The 15,091-nt window shown below is 54.7% G+C and overlaps 6 protein-coding genes across 6 annotated transcripts; 2 read left to right on the forward strand and 4 right to left on the reverse strand.

The window, feature by feature from the left end:
• Positions 1–46: 46 nt before the first annotated feature.
• Positions 47–1,987, reverse strand: CkaCkLH20_00840 (uncharacterized protein; the record flags this gene model as incomplete). Its single annotated transcript, XM_038883560.1, has 2 exons — positions 47–680; positions 735–1,987. The coding sequence occupies 2 exons, from the start codon at positions 1,985–1,987 to the stop codon at positions 47–49; spliced, it is 1,887 nt and encodes a 628-aa protein (XP_038751155.1).
• A 3,725-nt stretch (positions 1,988–5,712) lies between these two features.
• On the forward strand, positions 5,713–6,082 carry CkaCkLH20_00841 (uncharacterized protein; the record flags this gene model as incomplete). Its single annotated transcript, XM_038883561.1, has 3 exons — positions 5,713–5,874; positions 5,945–5,976; positions 6,037–6,082. 3 exons carry the CDS (start codon positions 5,713–5,715, stop codon positions 6,080–6,082), a joined length of 240 nt encoding a protein of 79 aa, XP_038751156.1.
• A 212-nt stretch (positions 6,083–6,294) lies between these two features.
• CkaCkLH20_00842 (ATPase) lies at positions 6,295–9,257 on the reverse strand (the record flags this gene model as incomplete). The annotated part of the gene is made up of 2 exons (XM_038883562.1): positions 6,295–6,730; positions 6,778–9,257. The coding sequence occupies 2 exons, from the start codon at positions 9,255–9,257 to the stop codon at positions 6,295–6,297; spliced, it is 2,916 nt and encodes a 971-aa protein (XP_038751157.1).
• Positions 9,258–9,699: 442 nt separating this feature from the next.
• CkaCkLH20_00843 (putative HIT domain-containing protein) lies at positions 9,700–10,477 on the reverse strand (the record flags this gene model as incomplete). The annotated part of the gene is made up of 2 exons (XM_038883563.1): positions 9,700–10,248; positions 10,427–10,477. 2 exons carry the CDS (start codon positions 10,475–10,477, stop codon positions 9,700–9,702), a joined length of 600 nt encoding a protein of 199 aa, XP_038751158.1.
• A 405-nt stretch (positions 10,478–10,882) lies between these two features.
• On the reverse strand, positions 10,883–12,251 carry CkaCkLH20_00844 (ferrochelatase precursor; the record flags this gene model as incomplete). Its single annotated transcript, XM_038883564.1, has 2 exons — positions 10,883–11,947; positions 12,000–12,251. The coding sequence occupies 2 exons, from the start codon at positions 12,249–12,251 to the stop codon at positions 10,883–10,885; spliced, it is 1,317 nt and encodes a 438-aa protein (XP_038751159.1).
• Positions 12,252–12,812: 561 nt separating this feature from the next.
• On the forward strand, positions 12,813–14,854 carry CkaCkLH20_00845 (ku70 protein; the record flags this gene model as incomplete). The annotated part of the gene is made up of 3 exons (XM_038883565.1): positions 12,813–12,878; positions 12,929–13,546; positions 13,598–14,854. The coding sequence occupies 3 exons, from the start codon at positions 12,813–12,815 to the stop codon at positions 14,852–14,854; spliced, it is 1,941 nt and encodes a 646-aa protein (XP_038751160.1).
• Between the last annotated feature and the right edge of the window lie 237 nt (positions 14,855–15,091).

A 15,091-nucleotide genomic window follows, 5' to 3' on the forward strand; every position in this document is an offset into this window, starting at 1 on the left:
TTTATGTGCTAAAATGTCCAATGTAACGCAGCATTCCTTCTCTTCTTCACTTACGCGCGCCCAGTCTCGGCAGCCTGATCGGCACGAGCAAGCACACGGAAACAAACGCAATCGCCGTGCAACACAGAAACGTCAACCTCAGCGCCGCCTCGTAGCTCATGACGACCTGCTCGCGGTACGACGCCGGCAGCTTCGCGACCTCCTCCACGCTCTCCCTCACCCGGCGGATGACCTCGTCCTTGTCCGGCCCGCGCACGAAGTCGTCCAGGTAGCCCACCAGCGCGTTCTGCACGACGAGCGAGCTGCTCGCCACGCCCAGCACCATGCCCAGCGACCGCCACAGGATCAGCGTGCTCGTCACCACGGCCTGCTCGCGCTGGTCGCTCGCCGCCAGCACCGCCATGAAGGTGCCCGGGAACTGGAAGCCCTGGCCGATGGCGGAGGGGACAAGGCAGAGGAGGTACAGCCACGACGGCCAGCCGCGGCGCATGAGGGAGAGGCAGAGGCAGCCGACGAAGAGGCACGCGGCGCCGGAGAGAGGGGGCCATTTGAGGCGGCGGGTGTAGGTGATTAGGAAGCCCGTCGCGGTGCCGAAGATGGATGAGACGATGGAGGGCAGGACGAGGCGCAGACCGGATGATGTTGCTGTTGTTAGGAGGACGGCTTGGAAGAACAGGGGGCTGGGTTTATGTGTCAGTATTGTCTCATAGAGGATACCCGACCTGGAGACTCACATGTTAAACAGAATGGCGTTACTCAGCAACGCAGCGAAGAAGTTGGAAAAGATCAAGTTCGCCCGCGGCGCGTGCCTCACGAGGTACAGCGGCATGATCGGCCGCCCGGCATACGACTGCACGTACAAAAACACGGGGAAACTCACCCCGAAGATGACGAGCGAGGCGACGACCACCGGATGCGACCACGGCAGCACGTTTCCTCCCAGGTTCAACCCCAGCACGAAAAACGTGATGGCCGTCGTCAGCAGCACGGAGCCCTTGAAGTCGAAAGCCCGGATGGCCTCGACGAAGGTCTCGCGCTTGCTCCCCTGCAGGCCCAGGTCGCCGGGGACCGCGATCACGGCGATGACGCAGCAGATGATGAGGGGGGGCACCTGGATGCCGAACTCCCAGCGCCAGCCGAGGTGGTCGGCCATGGCGCCGCCGAGGGCCGCGCCGAGGGCGGAGCCGACGCCGTAGATCATGTTGATGTAGGACTGGTAGGCGCCGCGGTTCTCGATGGGCACGAGGTCGCTCACGATGATGCTGCCGAGGGTCATCATGCCGCCGGCGCCGAGGCCGCAGGCCGCCCTGGCCAGGATGAAGCTCGTCATGCTCTGCGCGAGCGCGCACCAGACGGTCGCGATGCAGAAGATGACCATGGTGGCGACGTAGGGCGGCTTGCGGCCGATGCTGTCGGACAGGCGGCCCAGCAGGGGCTGGAAGGCGGAGCTGGTGAGGAGGAAGGCGGTGGAGAGCCAGCTGGCGCTGTTGGAGGCGTGGAAGTAGGAGGTGATGACCGGGTGGGAGGAGGCCATGATGGTGCCGTCGAAGCAGGCGATGAAGTAGGTCAGGAGGATCTCGGCGAAGATGAACCAGAAGCGGGACTTTGAGATGCCGTTGAGGTAGGGGGTCGACTCGACGCTGGTGGTGCTGAGGGCGTCGTCGTCGTCGGCGACAGCGGTGTCGTAGACGCCCGCATCGGAGCGGTCGGAGCGGCTCCCGAGCGAGGGCCGGCGGTTGGAGGTCTTGCTGTAGCGGCGGGGACCCCGGAGGAGGGGATTTACTGTTGATTCCGGCTCAAGGAAGGGACCCGACGTGGGGAGGGATTTTGAGAGGAGAAGGTCGAACTCGTTTGGGGGGATGGTATTGCCGTCGTCTCCTTGCGGGGTCGTGATGGGCAGAGGGGTCGCGGGTTGGTGTTCTATGGAGGGGATGAGGGGAGTGCGCTCATCGGCGGACGACGGGTTCGTCCTCTTGCCGGGCGCCATTGTTGTGTACTTTCTTCACTATGAGGGCCAGTCAAATCGCGTAATATGAGATATCTGCTTTCATGAATCAGTCTTTCTGTGCAGTGAAACCTTGCTCCGGCATGGGTGTGGATGTTGATGAACCTTTTCGGCTTGTGAAATCGGGAGATCTGGATCTTCAATTGGAGTTGTCTAGATAGACTTTCTTGAAACCCCCGGAATGCCCCTCAAACTCTACTTGGCTCTGTCTATATCGTCCGGGCTTTTTTTTCAGGGTCCAGTCGATGACATAGGTCATGAGTCAAGATATGAGGAAAGAAGAAATGCGTGTGAGTGTGTGAGTGAGAATGAGAGACAAATCTCACAGCTTCCGCATTCAGAACAGCACCTTTTTGCTTCTCTAAGCAACCCCGGTTCGGCGAGCGGTGGGTATTCTTCGACTTTTTTTTTTCTTCTTACCTCGTCTTCCCGTCCCTTATGACTCCACGCCGCCGGCCCCAGGCCGATCAAGGATTCGAACTGCACTTTTAACCATGGACTCCCAGCCACCACTGCTACTACGGCACTGCCAACAAGACAATAATACCAACGCCTGCTGTTTACCGCTAAAAACCCCCGCCGGTTGCGGCACCGGTGATGGGTGACACTCTAGTAAGCCTCCTCCCCTCGTCCTTGTGACCCTTCATCACCGGCGGTGTCCTGCAGATACAACGCGGTAGCGCAGGTATCCGTATGCGAGCGGCCTCTTGGAACCGAAGTGCCTTCCCACGGCTTACCACTTATCCGTACCCGTATCTCACGTTCATCAAAAAATTTGACGACCATCCAATCACGCAATAGCGGGTAAGCGAAGACGGCATACCTTCTCCCCAGTAGTTCACGCGCGAAGAGAGGGGAGGGAGGTTCACTAAAGGATCATTCCCCAGGCCTAGGCCTCTATTCCCGCTGCAGAGTCTCGCATTTTTGGGGGTTGGGGGGAGGGCGGGGTGGAGTCCGACGCGCGACGAGGTGGGGAACCCACATGAATGGGGCACTTTGCCGGTGCGGATCCGGTGCCGGATGTCGGGATGTGGGACCCTAACCCTGGATCTCGGCTTCCGGCGCTCGGCTTGGATTCTTCGGCTTCATTCTCTCGGCTTACCAACGTCGGCTTGAGTGCGGCTCGTCGCGGGTCTATTTTATGAGATCCTGTCACCTCCATATTAATAGGTGCATCAGACCTCGAGACCTTGTCACTTCTAAGGGATCATTGGGTCGGCAGACCTGGTTCTTGTGGGATTTTCCTCACGCGGCAGAATTGCCAATGCTGGCTGACCACTTTGAGCGACATTGATGAACCAGGATTTCGTGAATTCGTCCTGTTGACTAATAACAGCCCGTCAGACTAGATGATTCGTGCCACGGATAAAGTCTAACGGTGGTCGATCCGCGCATTAGCCCACGGATAGTGCTGATTGTGTTAGCCACTCGTGCCGTTGGCGGGCGGGAGCTGTGCTTATTATTCCACTTGTCGCGTCAGCTCGTCCAAGTGCCTTGGTCCCTGACCGACAGCCGAAGATGAGAAAATCTGTCTGACCTGCGTAGAAACAGGTCAATTTTCGGGACTTCATGTGTGAAATAACGAGAACAAATCACCGTCTTATGTTAGGACTTCTTGGTAGTTTGGAATGGAAATGACCCCCTGCAATATTCCAAACCTCGCCTAAAGCCTCGGCATGCTTTCCAGTTAAGTCGGACAATCTCTGGCCGAACCACGAGATGAAGAAAGAGCGAGAGAGGAAGCTTGTTTATCAGAGGAACGAGATATCATTAGTTGAGAGGTTGCTTACGAGGATGCTTGTTACGTCTTTGAATAGCATGACTGAGTGTCCCTGTTTGGTCGTCACTCGAACTTCGAGTAGGCTCTCCGTCTTGTTTCCGCTGGAGATCCAGTAAGTCCGAAAACTGGTCAAGATCTCAGTATTGGTGTGACCTCTACATGAGTTTCATAAGTAAGAACTGTTTCTCGCCATCCTGTGAGTCTAGTTTATATCTTAAATGTCTTCCATTACAATTCTCAGTTGCTCTTGTGCCATTCCACTTCCAGACTCTTCAGATGTGGTCTCGGATTGAATTACGTTGCAACCTCATATCAATAGTTGGCGTAAGTGGATTGCATGACGTCTCGACTTCCAGCCGATAAGTTCAACAAGGCCGTGTGATTCTACAACAATGATATTAGCTTTTCCGCCAAGAGACCAGTTTCATACTAGATCATTTCAAATGGCTTTCCAGAGAATATTGCCAAAAGAATTCCTCTCTTCTAATATCGATGGACTTGTTGGATTACCGTGCGAGAGAAAACGAGGAATCGATGGGCGCATAAAAAGGTCAATGAAGCTACAAGAAATCTGTATGGAGAACATGGGAGTATTCCTTGACGAATCCGCACTTGACTGAAATGAAGAGAGAACACCCGTTTCCGAAGAAACTCAGTGATCTCTGAGTTTGATCTACGCTGCGGCAATAAACTAAACCGGACTGTAGCTTAAAACTTGTAGATGATAGAGCGCTGAGTGCTGTGTAACAGCAACAGCGAAGAGACTCAGAAGGAGCACGTGGTTTTCGCACGAAATCAACAACCGACTCTGATCTTTGCGCCTATCAAACCAAGAACTTTATATTTCTACAGCCCGAATCCGAGTACTTTTCGGAAATCCGGCAGGTTTCATAGACGGCATAAACCCGCCCCGTCGCAGGTCCGAATTGGGTACTGCGAATGGGGCTGTTCTTGACCCGAGCGTGCCGGGCTCTCCGCCGCCCTCGTACACGTAATAAGCAGCAGAGTCAGTTGCACTTGGCGAGAACTCTAATGTTAAGCGGGGTTTGGTAAGTGAAAGACAACTTAGAAGTTAGGTTCTAGTGATATGAATAGTTGAAGACTTTACGGCGCTTGCGGGACCCCCCTCGTTAGAGATTCCCGGCGGGATAGCAGTTACATGGGGATTTCTCTCTCTATCCCCCAGCACGAGATTCTGGGCAGCCTTAAGTATAATCTTAATGTTCAGGACATCGAGCCACTGAGTGCAGGAAATCTAGCCTTTGAGGAAATTACCCCAAATTGGCTCTTCAACTCTCAAGGCGGCTCCTCCAAAGTTCTCTCAAAGAGACAACAGCGGATGGTAACCCGAACAAGGTTTACCAAACCCTTTCGTCCCAACTGACTCAACCTATTGGCCGGCGGGTTAGTTGTCAAATCCATCCAAAGATCTGCCCATGTTCATCTCATACCTCCCCCACGTTCATCCCAGGATCCCCGCCTCGGCGAGGCCCAGCCCTACGCCCACGACTCAAGGCGCGCACGAAGCGGAGCGGAGCGATTAGAGTTCGCGATGGAGGCTTTTCAGATTGCTGAAACCCACGTCAGTTATATTGCTTCTACGTTTGGGGCGGAGTTCGAACTGCGTAGCCAAAGCAGCCCTTACTCAGCTGGAGCACTTGCGGACTCTTTCGAGGGCAATTTGTCCGGGGAACCGGAGTTTGATTGTTCGACGTCAGCGATGGAGTGAAGTCTAAACTCGCTTTCCGGGAGACTTTCGAGAGTCCGTTGTGACGCGAGGTGGCTGTATAAGAACATCAACCTATCCTCCTAGTTACAGTCATCTCTTCCAACATCCTCCACTCATCCAGCATCTCTCAGCTCTCGCTTCATCTAGCCTCAACAGATACCTTCAACCTCCGGTCAAAACCACACCTACCCACTAAAAATGCAGTTCTCCACCATCATCACCCTCCTGGCCTCCGTCGCCGCCGTCCACAGCGCGGCCGTCGCCGAGCCCGAGGTCCGCGCCGTGTCTTCCCTCCTCAAGCGCCAGGGCCTTACTCCCGCCCAATGCGCCGCCAACAACCTCAGGCACTGCAACAACTCGGTGAGTTCGCCCCTATCCCCGGTGGATTGCTAAAGTTCGAGACTGACGCAGTGTTGTTGTTTTCCTCCAGAACGAGCCTTGCCCCAATGGCTGCATCTGCCCGTGAGTTGATCCCCAATTTCCCATATCCAGTGCAGGGGGTGCGAATGCTGACTTGACAAGTGGTGGAAACCTGCCGGACGGAGGCTGCTGCGCCGGTAGCTGCTAGACGAGGACGGGGAGAAAGCTATAGAGAGAAAAGGACAGTGCATAGGCTGTTCTGTCGAGCAAGTTTCATAGTAGCGTTGGCGTCCTTTCGTCGAGTGTAGTTGAATCTCTAAAATGTTTGTTTCATAGTCTCCTCTATCACGATGTGTTGAACGTGAAAGGCCATATTATACTCATCTCCCATCCAATCCCTGAACACCAGCTCTAAATTGCCTACAACCCCTTCATGAACTCGCCCAAAGTAACAGGTTTCCTGACAGCGTTATTCAATCCTTCATGGTACGTGACCCAAACCTTTATGTCTTCCTTGACCTCCTGCTGCTTCTTCCTTTTCGCTGAGCCATTAGGATCCACCTCACCCAGCGGCCGCGAGGGTATGATGCGGCCGAAGAAGTCCTTCTTCACAGCCGTTTCGAGTATCTCCTTCTGCTCCTTCAGGACATTCTCCTTGTCCACGTGCAACGGAGCCTCTTCGATCCCCATGGGGTTCCCTGCCTTGAATCTCGCCTGTCGCGCTGCGGCCTCTCGCAGAACGATGGTCTTCTGCAGCTCCTGATCCAGCACCTGACGAACGGCGTATCGTGTCGGTGCTGAACTGGCTAGTAGAAGACTACCAGCCGTTTCATATATTGCGAGAGCATCGAGATCACTGAAGCGTGTTAGCGTGGGTTACAAATGAGACGGCAGACGACTTACGGTTCCATTCGGTACACCCATTGCGGCCCCCTGCTCACCACCGAATCTGATTCAATCTTTCCTTTCTGCATGACGATGCCTACGTCAGCCATGATTTCAGCTGCTCGCTTGACCATGACCTTTTCCGTGTCCTTCCGCACGCTGGCCGTGCTGACACCGCTGCCGCCAATAACGACAGGCTTGACATCCGGCGACACCATGCGGACTAGATATGGCAGGAAGTCTGTGGCGATGTCTTCCGCACTGCGGAACGAACGTCCCAGGGTCGGGTTCAGTTGCGCTTGAATAGCCTGGAGCATTGACTTGTTCTCCTTCAGCGCCTGGTACGCAGCAAAGTCGGCTTGGGGGCCGGAGAATGGCACTGGCGGTTCTTCATCAGCTGCATCCGCCCCCCACTTCTTGTCATAACCCATGTTGGGTTGATGCCGTTTAGGAGAGGCGAAAAGGCTGTGGCATGCCAAGATGGGCTGGCTGAGATATGGTGCCAATTCCCAGTCCTGGCTGAGGAAGGTTCGTGACGAACAGGTGTCCAGGAAGTGCATCCAGTCGTAGGCTTCATTCGGCTTGGACAGGAACGAGTCGTCGTTGAATTCTCGGTTCGGGTATTCCAGGAAGACATCGGTCATGATTCGATCCACCTCGCCGCTTGTGTCGATCAAGTGCCGTAAGCGCTCCATTGCATTCTTTTTGTGGTACTCGGCGAAGCCCAGTTGAGTTTTTGGTTGCTCGTGTTGATGCTTCAGATGAGACGTTGTGTCCAGAGCTTGCTTGGGAAAACCGCCTCCCTCCTGGAAGATTCGACCCACGATGTCCTTTGCGCTCCCTCTTCCAAGCCCTCTAGCTCCTCCAGCACCGTTGTTGAGGTCATGGAGCAGGTGCTGTTCAAGCCATTGCCTTGACAGACGGTCGTTGAATCTCGCAGCTGACTTGAAGCGTCCGGCCACCCATTCACCAACAACCATTACTCCTCGCAAATCACCTTCTGCTCCGCTTTGTGCACCTCGTCTAGCATCGAAACCGTTGGTAACACCCCAAGCAGCTTCGCAGATCTTGCGTGCAGCGTCCTTTTCGCAAGGAATCCCCTCCTTGTCGAAGACTGCCTTCAAGCGAGTGACCACAGCATCTATGGTCGGCTTTCCGACGTGGATGACCTCGGCCATACCAGATTGCCGTAGTGGTCTCAGCGCCGGGGCGTAGACATCGTTGCAGATGAGGATAAGCGGTCTCATTAAGCGGAAGTCGTCGCCCTTTTTCTTCTTTTTAGAGTTGTTCGAGGCTCCGGAACTGTTCTTCTGGTCTAGCAAGACCAGATCGATCAGAGCCTTGACGAAACCTCCCTCTCCAGAAGCACCGGCTCCGCTGACCACACCGTCCACTTCATCAACAACCACGCACGCCGGACGGGCGACTTTTTGCTGCTGCTCCCCGTCCTTGCTCTTCTTGTTCTCGACGGTCTTGACGCTTTCGGTTCCAAGGGATGTTCGAATTCGATTCTTTACAACGTCGCGACTTCGGTCGTCACTGGCGTTGATCTCCATGACATCGTATCCTGCCTGCCGGGCGCAAACATGCGCGAGCGTAGTTTTACCAAGACCGGGAGGCCCTGTTAACATCAGGATCTTTTTGTGTGGCTTCTCTTCTTCCTGGGCCTGCTTAGCGCCAGGTCTCCGCACAATCGGTGCCTTCTTCGCGATACCAGGGAAGACAATCGGATCCCAGCGCTTCAACCACCGAAGAACCATACGGTTCGTGCCGTCGTCGCCACAGAGATCCAGAAAGTTCTTTGCTCTGTATTTCTCGGTCCATAATAGCGTCTTCTGGTGCCCTTTACCTGCCGCTGTTTCTTCGACCGACCGTACTGGCACCTCGCTCTCCTTTTCCTTTGGCTTCGGTTTCTCCTTGGCCTCTGCCTTCGCCTTGTCGATGAGCTCGTTGATGTGAATGCCGTAGTACGCGCGTTTTGCTCTGCCTTCCTTCGTCTTGGATCTTGCCGCAACAATGCTTTCGTATGAGGTGGTCTTCGTCGGCTTGCGCTGTGCGATGGTTTTCGACGCGCCGGTGCACGTGGTTATCTTGTATGCCCGGGTGCTCTGGAATATGGAAGGGGTAGAGGCCAGAAGTGTTGATGCAAGACTGCGAGAAGCCTCGGTCGGGGGTTTCCGCGTCAGGTCGATCGGGGTTTGGTCGCTTTGCTTGGCTGCAGGGACTGGTTGCTCGGGTTCATCTACGTCGACGGTATCAGGCGCTGGTGCGGGCGCTGGCCGTTGCAGACGTGCTCCGAAGTCGAGAAGTTGCTTCTTCAGTGGGGGCTGCTGGGTATCATTCTCATCTTCGTTGTCGTCGGAATCATCGTCAATCAGGAATCCGCTTCTGACTTTCGGCTTTGATCGTGCTGGGTCGCCCGCCGCAGGTCTCGCGCGTTTCGAGCCTGGCGGTGATGAGCTCGCGGGGAATGTGATCGGGGAAGAGGCGCTTGGCATTATGGCGACGGTCGGAGCAGTTTTGCGGTCCAAACTGGCGTCTTGTGTGATCGCAACTTCCAGTTCTCAAATTCCAGAATATGTTGTCGCTGTGGTGACATTTCAATGCTGGAGGGGGAAAAGACGCGCCCCAACGCGACCCTGGACGCGTTAAGGGTCGGTGGGTCTTGGGCCGTACTAATTGGTTTCTTTACGATTTGAGCACTGTACTGATGACGTGGGGTAACAGAACGGCAACACCAGATACCTACCTAGGAACGAACGAGTATGAGGTCTGGATGAATTCGGATGGCCTCACTGAAAATGACTTCCTCATTCTTTACTGCAGAGATCGCAATGAATCTCGACGTTCTATATTTGTTCAGAATTTTCGTTGGAACTCCAAAGAACACCCATCTATGCCGTCCATCTACGCATCTTACAAGCCGTTGCCAGATAGTCTTCAGCTCTCACTCACAGCACCCATCTCCTTCAATAGACCATGGTAAAGTTTCGCCTCTTCAACCATCTCCTCCATACTCCTAGCTTGCCTCATCGCATCCTCAATTCTCGCAAACTTGCCTCCTCCGGCCTCGGGCCTCTTCCCCAGCGCGGCATCCCACAGCGCGCCGCCAATATTCCCTTCCTCGCTGGACATCTGCTCGTAGATCTCATCCCGCGGCCCAGAGTCATCCTTGGCCGTCTCGCCGCGTATGCGGGGAATGATGTGCACATGGACGTGCGAGACCGTCTGCCCCGCTTCGGCGCCGTCCTGGACTGCGATGTTGAACGAGCCCGCCTCTGGCTCCGCCGGCCCCTCCGATGATGCCGGGAAGTACTTGCGCGCAAGCATCTTCTGCACGAGCTGTGTCGTGGTGAAAAGGTCCGTTACTTCGGTGGGCGGGAGGTCTGTCAGGCGCTTGTGAGGCGTAAGCGGGCAGATGAGAACATGGCCCGGCAGTAGGGGCTTCAGATTGACGAGGGCGAAGGAGTGAGCTGTCTTGTAGAAGACCTTTGTGGTGTTAGCCGGTGTCATCTCCAGAAGTATCCGAAACCGAGACCGATGCCCGGTTTTCCGCAGCAATGGGAGCAGGTAACACGAATAAAGGCCCAATTCCAGGACAAATCGTTGCCAACGATTGCACTAAACCTGGGCATGTCGTCGTGGTTGCGGGATGAGTCGGACTGACCTGGCTAGTAACCTCAAAAGGGCCGAAATGAATCTTATCCTGGGAGCTCATGGTTCGTCGGAAATCAATTGTGTGAGCTCTAGGTAACTTTTTGATAAGCGTTCTTGCGCTTGACATGATCCGATGATAATTGGATTCTGAGATGCGTATGCGAAATGAGTTGACTTTGAGAAGGTGTCGATCGTTTAGAGGTCATCGATGATGGTCGAGTGGAGTAAATTCAGGAAATTGTTAGTGGCCTCGACAAAATATCGTGGCGTCATCAACAACTACCAAGTCTCAATTGAATTGATTGCGATCATCCAAAGCACAAGTAGCAAACAGAGTCATAATGTCAGAGTTGAACTTGATTTCATTCCCGCTTCTGCAAATTTTTTTCGTTGACCCTGGAAGATCCCCCATTCCTCTATTAATACATAATTACAGTTTGCCGCCCAGCGTAGGCATCATGATCATCTATTGCGCCAGAATCTTCTCTTGAGCCCCGAAGAGTTTTGTTTGTTGACCTGCAAAGAACTTCTTAGACTCTGCGCATCGCTCGCTCTTGCAACCAGGGCATCGAAGCTCCATTTGTGGTGAGCAAGCAATGCCGCTGTCAAGGTGAGCCTTAGCAATATCAGCCAAGGCCTTGATAAATACCGGGCTTCCGTTCAAACTCTCGACACGCTTGACGGTTTCCGGGTGGCCGGAGTCTCCAATGACCTCCAAGTCCAACTCATACAGAGTCTCAATGTGGTCCGAGGTGAAGGCAATGGGGATCAGAACGAGATCCTTCTGGCCCTTGTGGATGTAGTTCTCGACAGAGTCGGAAGTCTGGGGGCCGAGCCAAGCGGAGGGGCCGACCTGTGATTGCCAACAGAGGCGGTAGGGGTTGGAGAACTTGAGGCGTTGCATGACAGCGTAGACTGTGGCCGCGACCTCGGCAGGGTAAGGGTCGCCTCTGTTGACCACAGACATGGGCAAGCTGTGGGCGGAGAACAAGAGGACGACATCCTTTCTCCTCTCCTCGGGGTACTCCAGAAGCTTGGCCTCGATGTTCTGTGCAAAAGCCTCGACCAATCCGGGGTGAACCGGCCACCGGTCAATTACACTCCAGGAGATTGTACCGTCACCTGGCGTCGCGTCCGTGGCAGACTTGCCCTCCAGCCGTTGCCGCCACTTCCACAACTCATTCATGCTGCTGCCAGTGGTCGAGCACGAGTACTGAGGGTACTGTGTAAATGCGACGGCTCTTCCACCCTTTCCATTTCCGAAGCCATCCTCCAGCAACTTGTTGTACATCTCCTCCGTTAGAGGGTCGGCGTAGCGGAACGCAACGTAGGGCTTGTGGGGGGCGGTCTCGGGGGAAAGCTTGTCGAGAAGTTTACACATCTCGGCATTCTGGTATTCCGACCACTTGCGAATCGGGGAACCGCCGCCAATTTCAGCGTATTGCTTTTGGATCTTTGGGGTTCTTCGCTTCGAGATGAATGGGCCGAGGTAGTTCTGGTAGCGTCCCAGGGGAATCAAGTCACCATCTGCCTGCGCATTGTGAGCATGCCGTCAAGGAGTCCGGGAAAGCCGAGAAACCTACAAAGAGTCGGCTCAGAAAGTCGCCAACTTCGTCCGTCGTCGAGGGACCGCCCATGTTGAGGAACACCATCGCCGTCGGGCCCTTGGATCCGGCGGAGTTCTGGGTAACAGGCGGAACGGTGGCCATATACCTCAATTGGGGGTTGGACTGCTTTGGCAGCGCCAGAGCGAGGGGCGATGCGCCATTGCGAGCTGAGGTGGTTGCTTTGGACAAGCTCCTCGAGATCTGTCCTGTTGAGTATTTGAGCGCCATTGCTCAGGAGTAAGGGAGTTGAGAAAAGCGTAGATCACACAAGGATGGCAAGGAGAAGAAGCTGAATTGTTGAAGCACAAAGTGGTCTAAGAAAACATAGCTGTGGCAATCGTGGACCCTGGCGATGCGTAGGCGATGCTGGGAAAGGCCATGTGGATTTCGGTCTTCGATGACGAAGGAAATCCCGATCTAGATGCAGCTCGGCATTCGGTGGGCTGCCATCCCTGCACGTCCGAGCTAATACAGAGATACTTCGATATAGCAGTCTATAGCCGCATTATAGAAGTATTTTTCTATCTCTAAGCAGATTTGACCAATAATGGTCTGCGTAATCCAAAATCAAGTCACGTGCTCGCGCGCGGACCATCCACGACCTTCACGCGAGGTCTGCTCGCGGGAGCTTGGCCCCTGTCGCGTCTGCTGCCTGGAGCTGCCTGCCTGCCAGCGCTCAAGCCAGGGGACCTTACAACGACAATCGCGGCTCATGAAATAGCAGCCCGCTCGCCGCATCCAACACCCAAGTACACCCGATTTCAACATTGTTCCAGTAACTCATACAAAATGGCGGATCGCGACGATTTCAAGAGAGAAGAAGATGACGAAGCGGAGGAGGAGCTCGATGAGACCGTACGCACCCGTGGCCCCACGCCCGTGACTTACAAACTGACCCATCCCAGGACTACAAGAGCCAGAAAGATGCCATTCTCTTGGCCATCGATGTGAGCTCCTCGATGCTGCAGCCTCCGCCAGAGTCAAAATCCAAAAAGGCAGACAAGGACAGTGCCGTCCAGGCCGCACTAAAATGCGCCTACCACTTGATGCAGCAGCGCATCATCTCTAATCCCAAGGACATGATGGGCATTCTCTTCTTCGGCACGGAAAAGTCCAAATTCCAAGACGAGACTGGTCGTAGCGGTCTTGGTTATCCCCACTGCTACCTCTTCACCGACCTGGATGTTCCCGCGGCAGAAGATGTCAAGGCACTGAAGACGTTGGTCGGCGTGGATGGAGAGGAGGGAGACGACGAGGATGAGGTCCTGGTGCCGACGAAGGAGAGTGTACAGATGTCTAACGTCTTCTTTTGCGCAAACCAAGTCTTCACAACTAAGGCTGCGAACTTCGGTAGCAGGCGACTCTTCATCATCACCGACAACGACGATCCTCACGCAACAGACAAGGCCGCCAAGTCGGCTGCCGCTGTACGCGCAAAGGATTTGTACGATCTCGGTGTTGTAATCGAACTGTTCCCAATCACAAGAGACGACAAGAAGTTCGATCTCAGCAAGTTCTACGATGTAGGCTACATGCATGTCCATCCTCCTCGCTGCAGAGGCTAACGATCGTAGGATATCATCTATCGGGACCAGACTGCTGAGGCCAACCTCTCCGAAGTCCGCAACTCCAAATCGGGAGACGGCATCACCCTCCTCAACTCTCTCGTCTCAAACATCAACTCCAAAGAAACCCCCAAGCGTTCTCTCTTCTCAAATATTCCCTTTGAGATCGCCCCGGGATTGAGGATATCCGTAAAGGGTTACAACATCATCCACCGCCAAACCCCAGCCAGGACGTCCTACGTTTGGCTCGACGGCGAAAAGCCGCAACTCGCAGTAGGCGAGACCACTCGAATGGCAGATGATAGTGCCCGCACAGTCGAGAAGCCAGAGTTTAAGAAAGCCTACAAATTCGGAGGCGAGTATGTTCACTTCACCACCGAAGAGCAGAAGTCCCTCAAGGACTTCGGCACCCCCATCATTCGCATTATCGGCTTTAAACCCCGCTCAATGCTTCCCTTCTGGGCCAGCGTCAAGAAATCTACCTTCATCTTCCCTTCCGAAGAAGACTACGTTGGCTCAACGCGCGTCTTCACTGCTCTCTGGCAGAAGCTCCTCAAAGATAAAAAGATTGGCGTCGCTTGGGCCATTACCCGCTCCAATGCGAACCCTATCCTCGTTGCCATCATCCCCTCTCACGAGAAATCCGAAGACGACTCTGCGACCCCTTTCCTTCCTGCAGGCCTCTGGCTCACACCGCTGCCGTTTGCAGACGACCTCCGGGACGGTCCCGAGCCGCCTGCAGATATCGTCCGCAGTACCCACGAGCTCACGGATAAGATGCGCACCATCGTCCAGCAGCTGCAACTGCCAAAGGCCATGTACAACCCCAAGAAGTACCCGAACCCGGCGTTGCAGTGGCATTACCAGATTCTCCAAGCGCTTGCCCTCGAAGACGAGTTGCCCGAGAAAGCGGAGGACGCCACGGAGCCCAAGTACAAGGCCATCAGCAAGCGTGCTGGCGGATACTTGGACGACTGGGCCGAAACGCTACAGGTGGAGACGAAGACGGCGCTGGCGAAGCAGGCTATCAAGCGCGACGCAGACGATGACGCCGACGAGAGGCCTGCCAAGCGGGCTAGGCCTGCAAAGGCGTCCGGGTCGGACATGTCGACGGCGGACCTCAAGGCTAAGGTGGCCGATGGAAGTTTAAGCAAGATCACGGTCGCCGAGCTGAAGAACGTTCTTGGTGCCAAGGGACTCAGCACCTCTGGAAAGAAAGCTGAGCTTGTAGAGAGGCTTGAGGAATGGGTTGATAGCAATGCTTGATGTTGTCACGGTGAGGGATGAAGTGCTATGGAACTGTATTATACCAAACGGAGTTGTCGGGTACTGCTTATGAACAGACGCCTACAAACAGGCTTTACGCGAATCACATTTTATTCCTGGCGTCTCATACTTTTTACCTTACTGGTTGACTTCTGGAGTGGCTCCATGGTACCATGATAGTCGAGTGCTTTCCTGAGGAAGGAGCCATGGGTACCTTGGTCGGTTCACCCGCTCTTT

Source organism: Colletotrichum karsti (assembly GCF_011947395.1).
Source record: "Colletotrichum karsti strain CkLH20 chromosome Unknown Scaffold2, whole genome shotgun sequence".
Classification (NCBI taxonomy): domain Eukaryota; kingdom Fungi; phylum Ascomycota; class Sordariomycetes; order Glomerellales; family Glomerellaceae; genus Colletotrichum; species Colletotrichum karsti.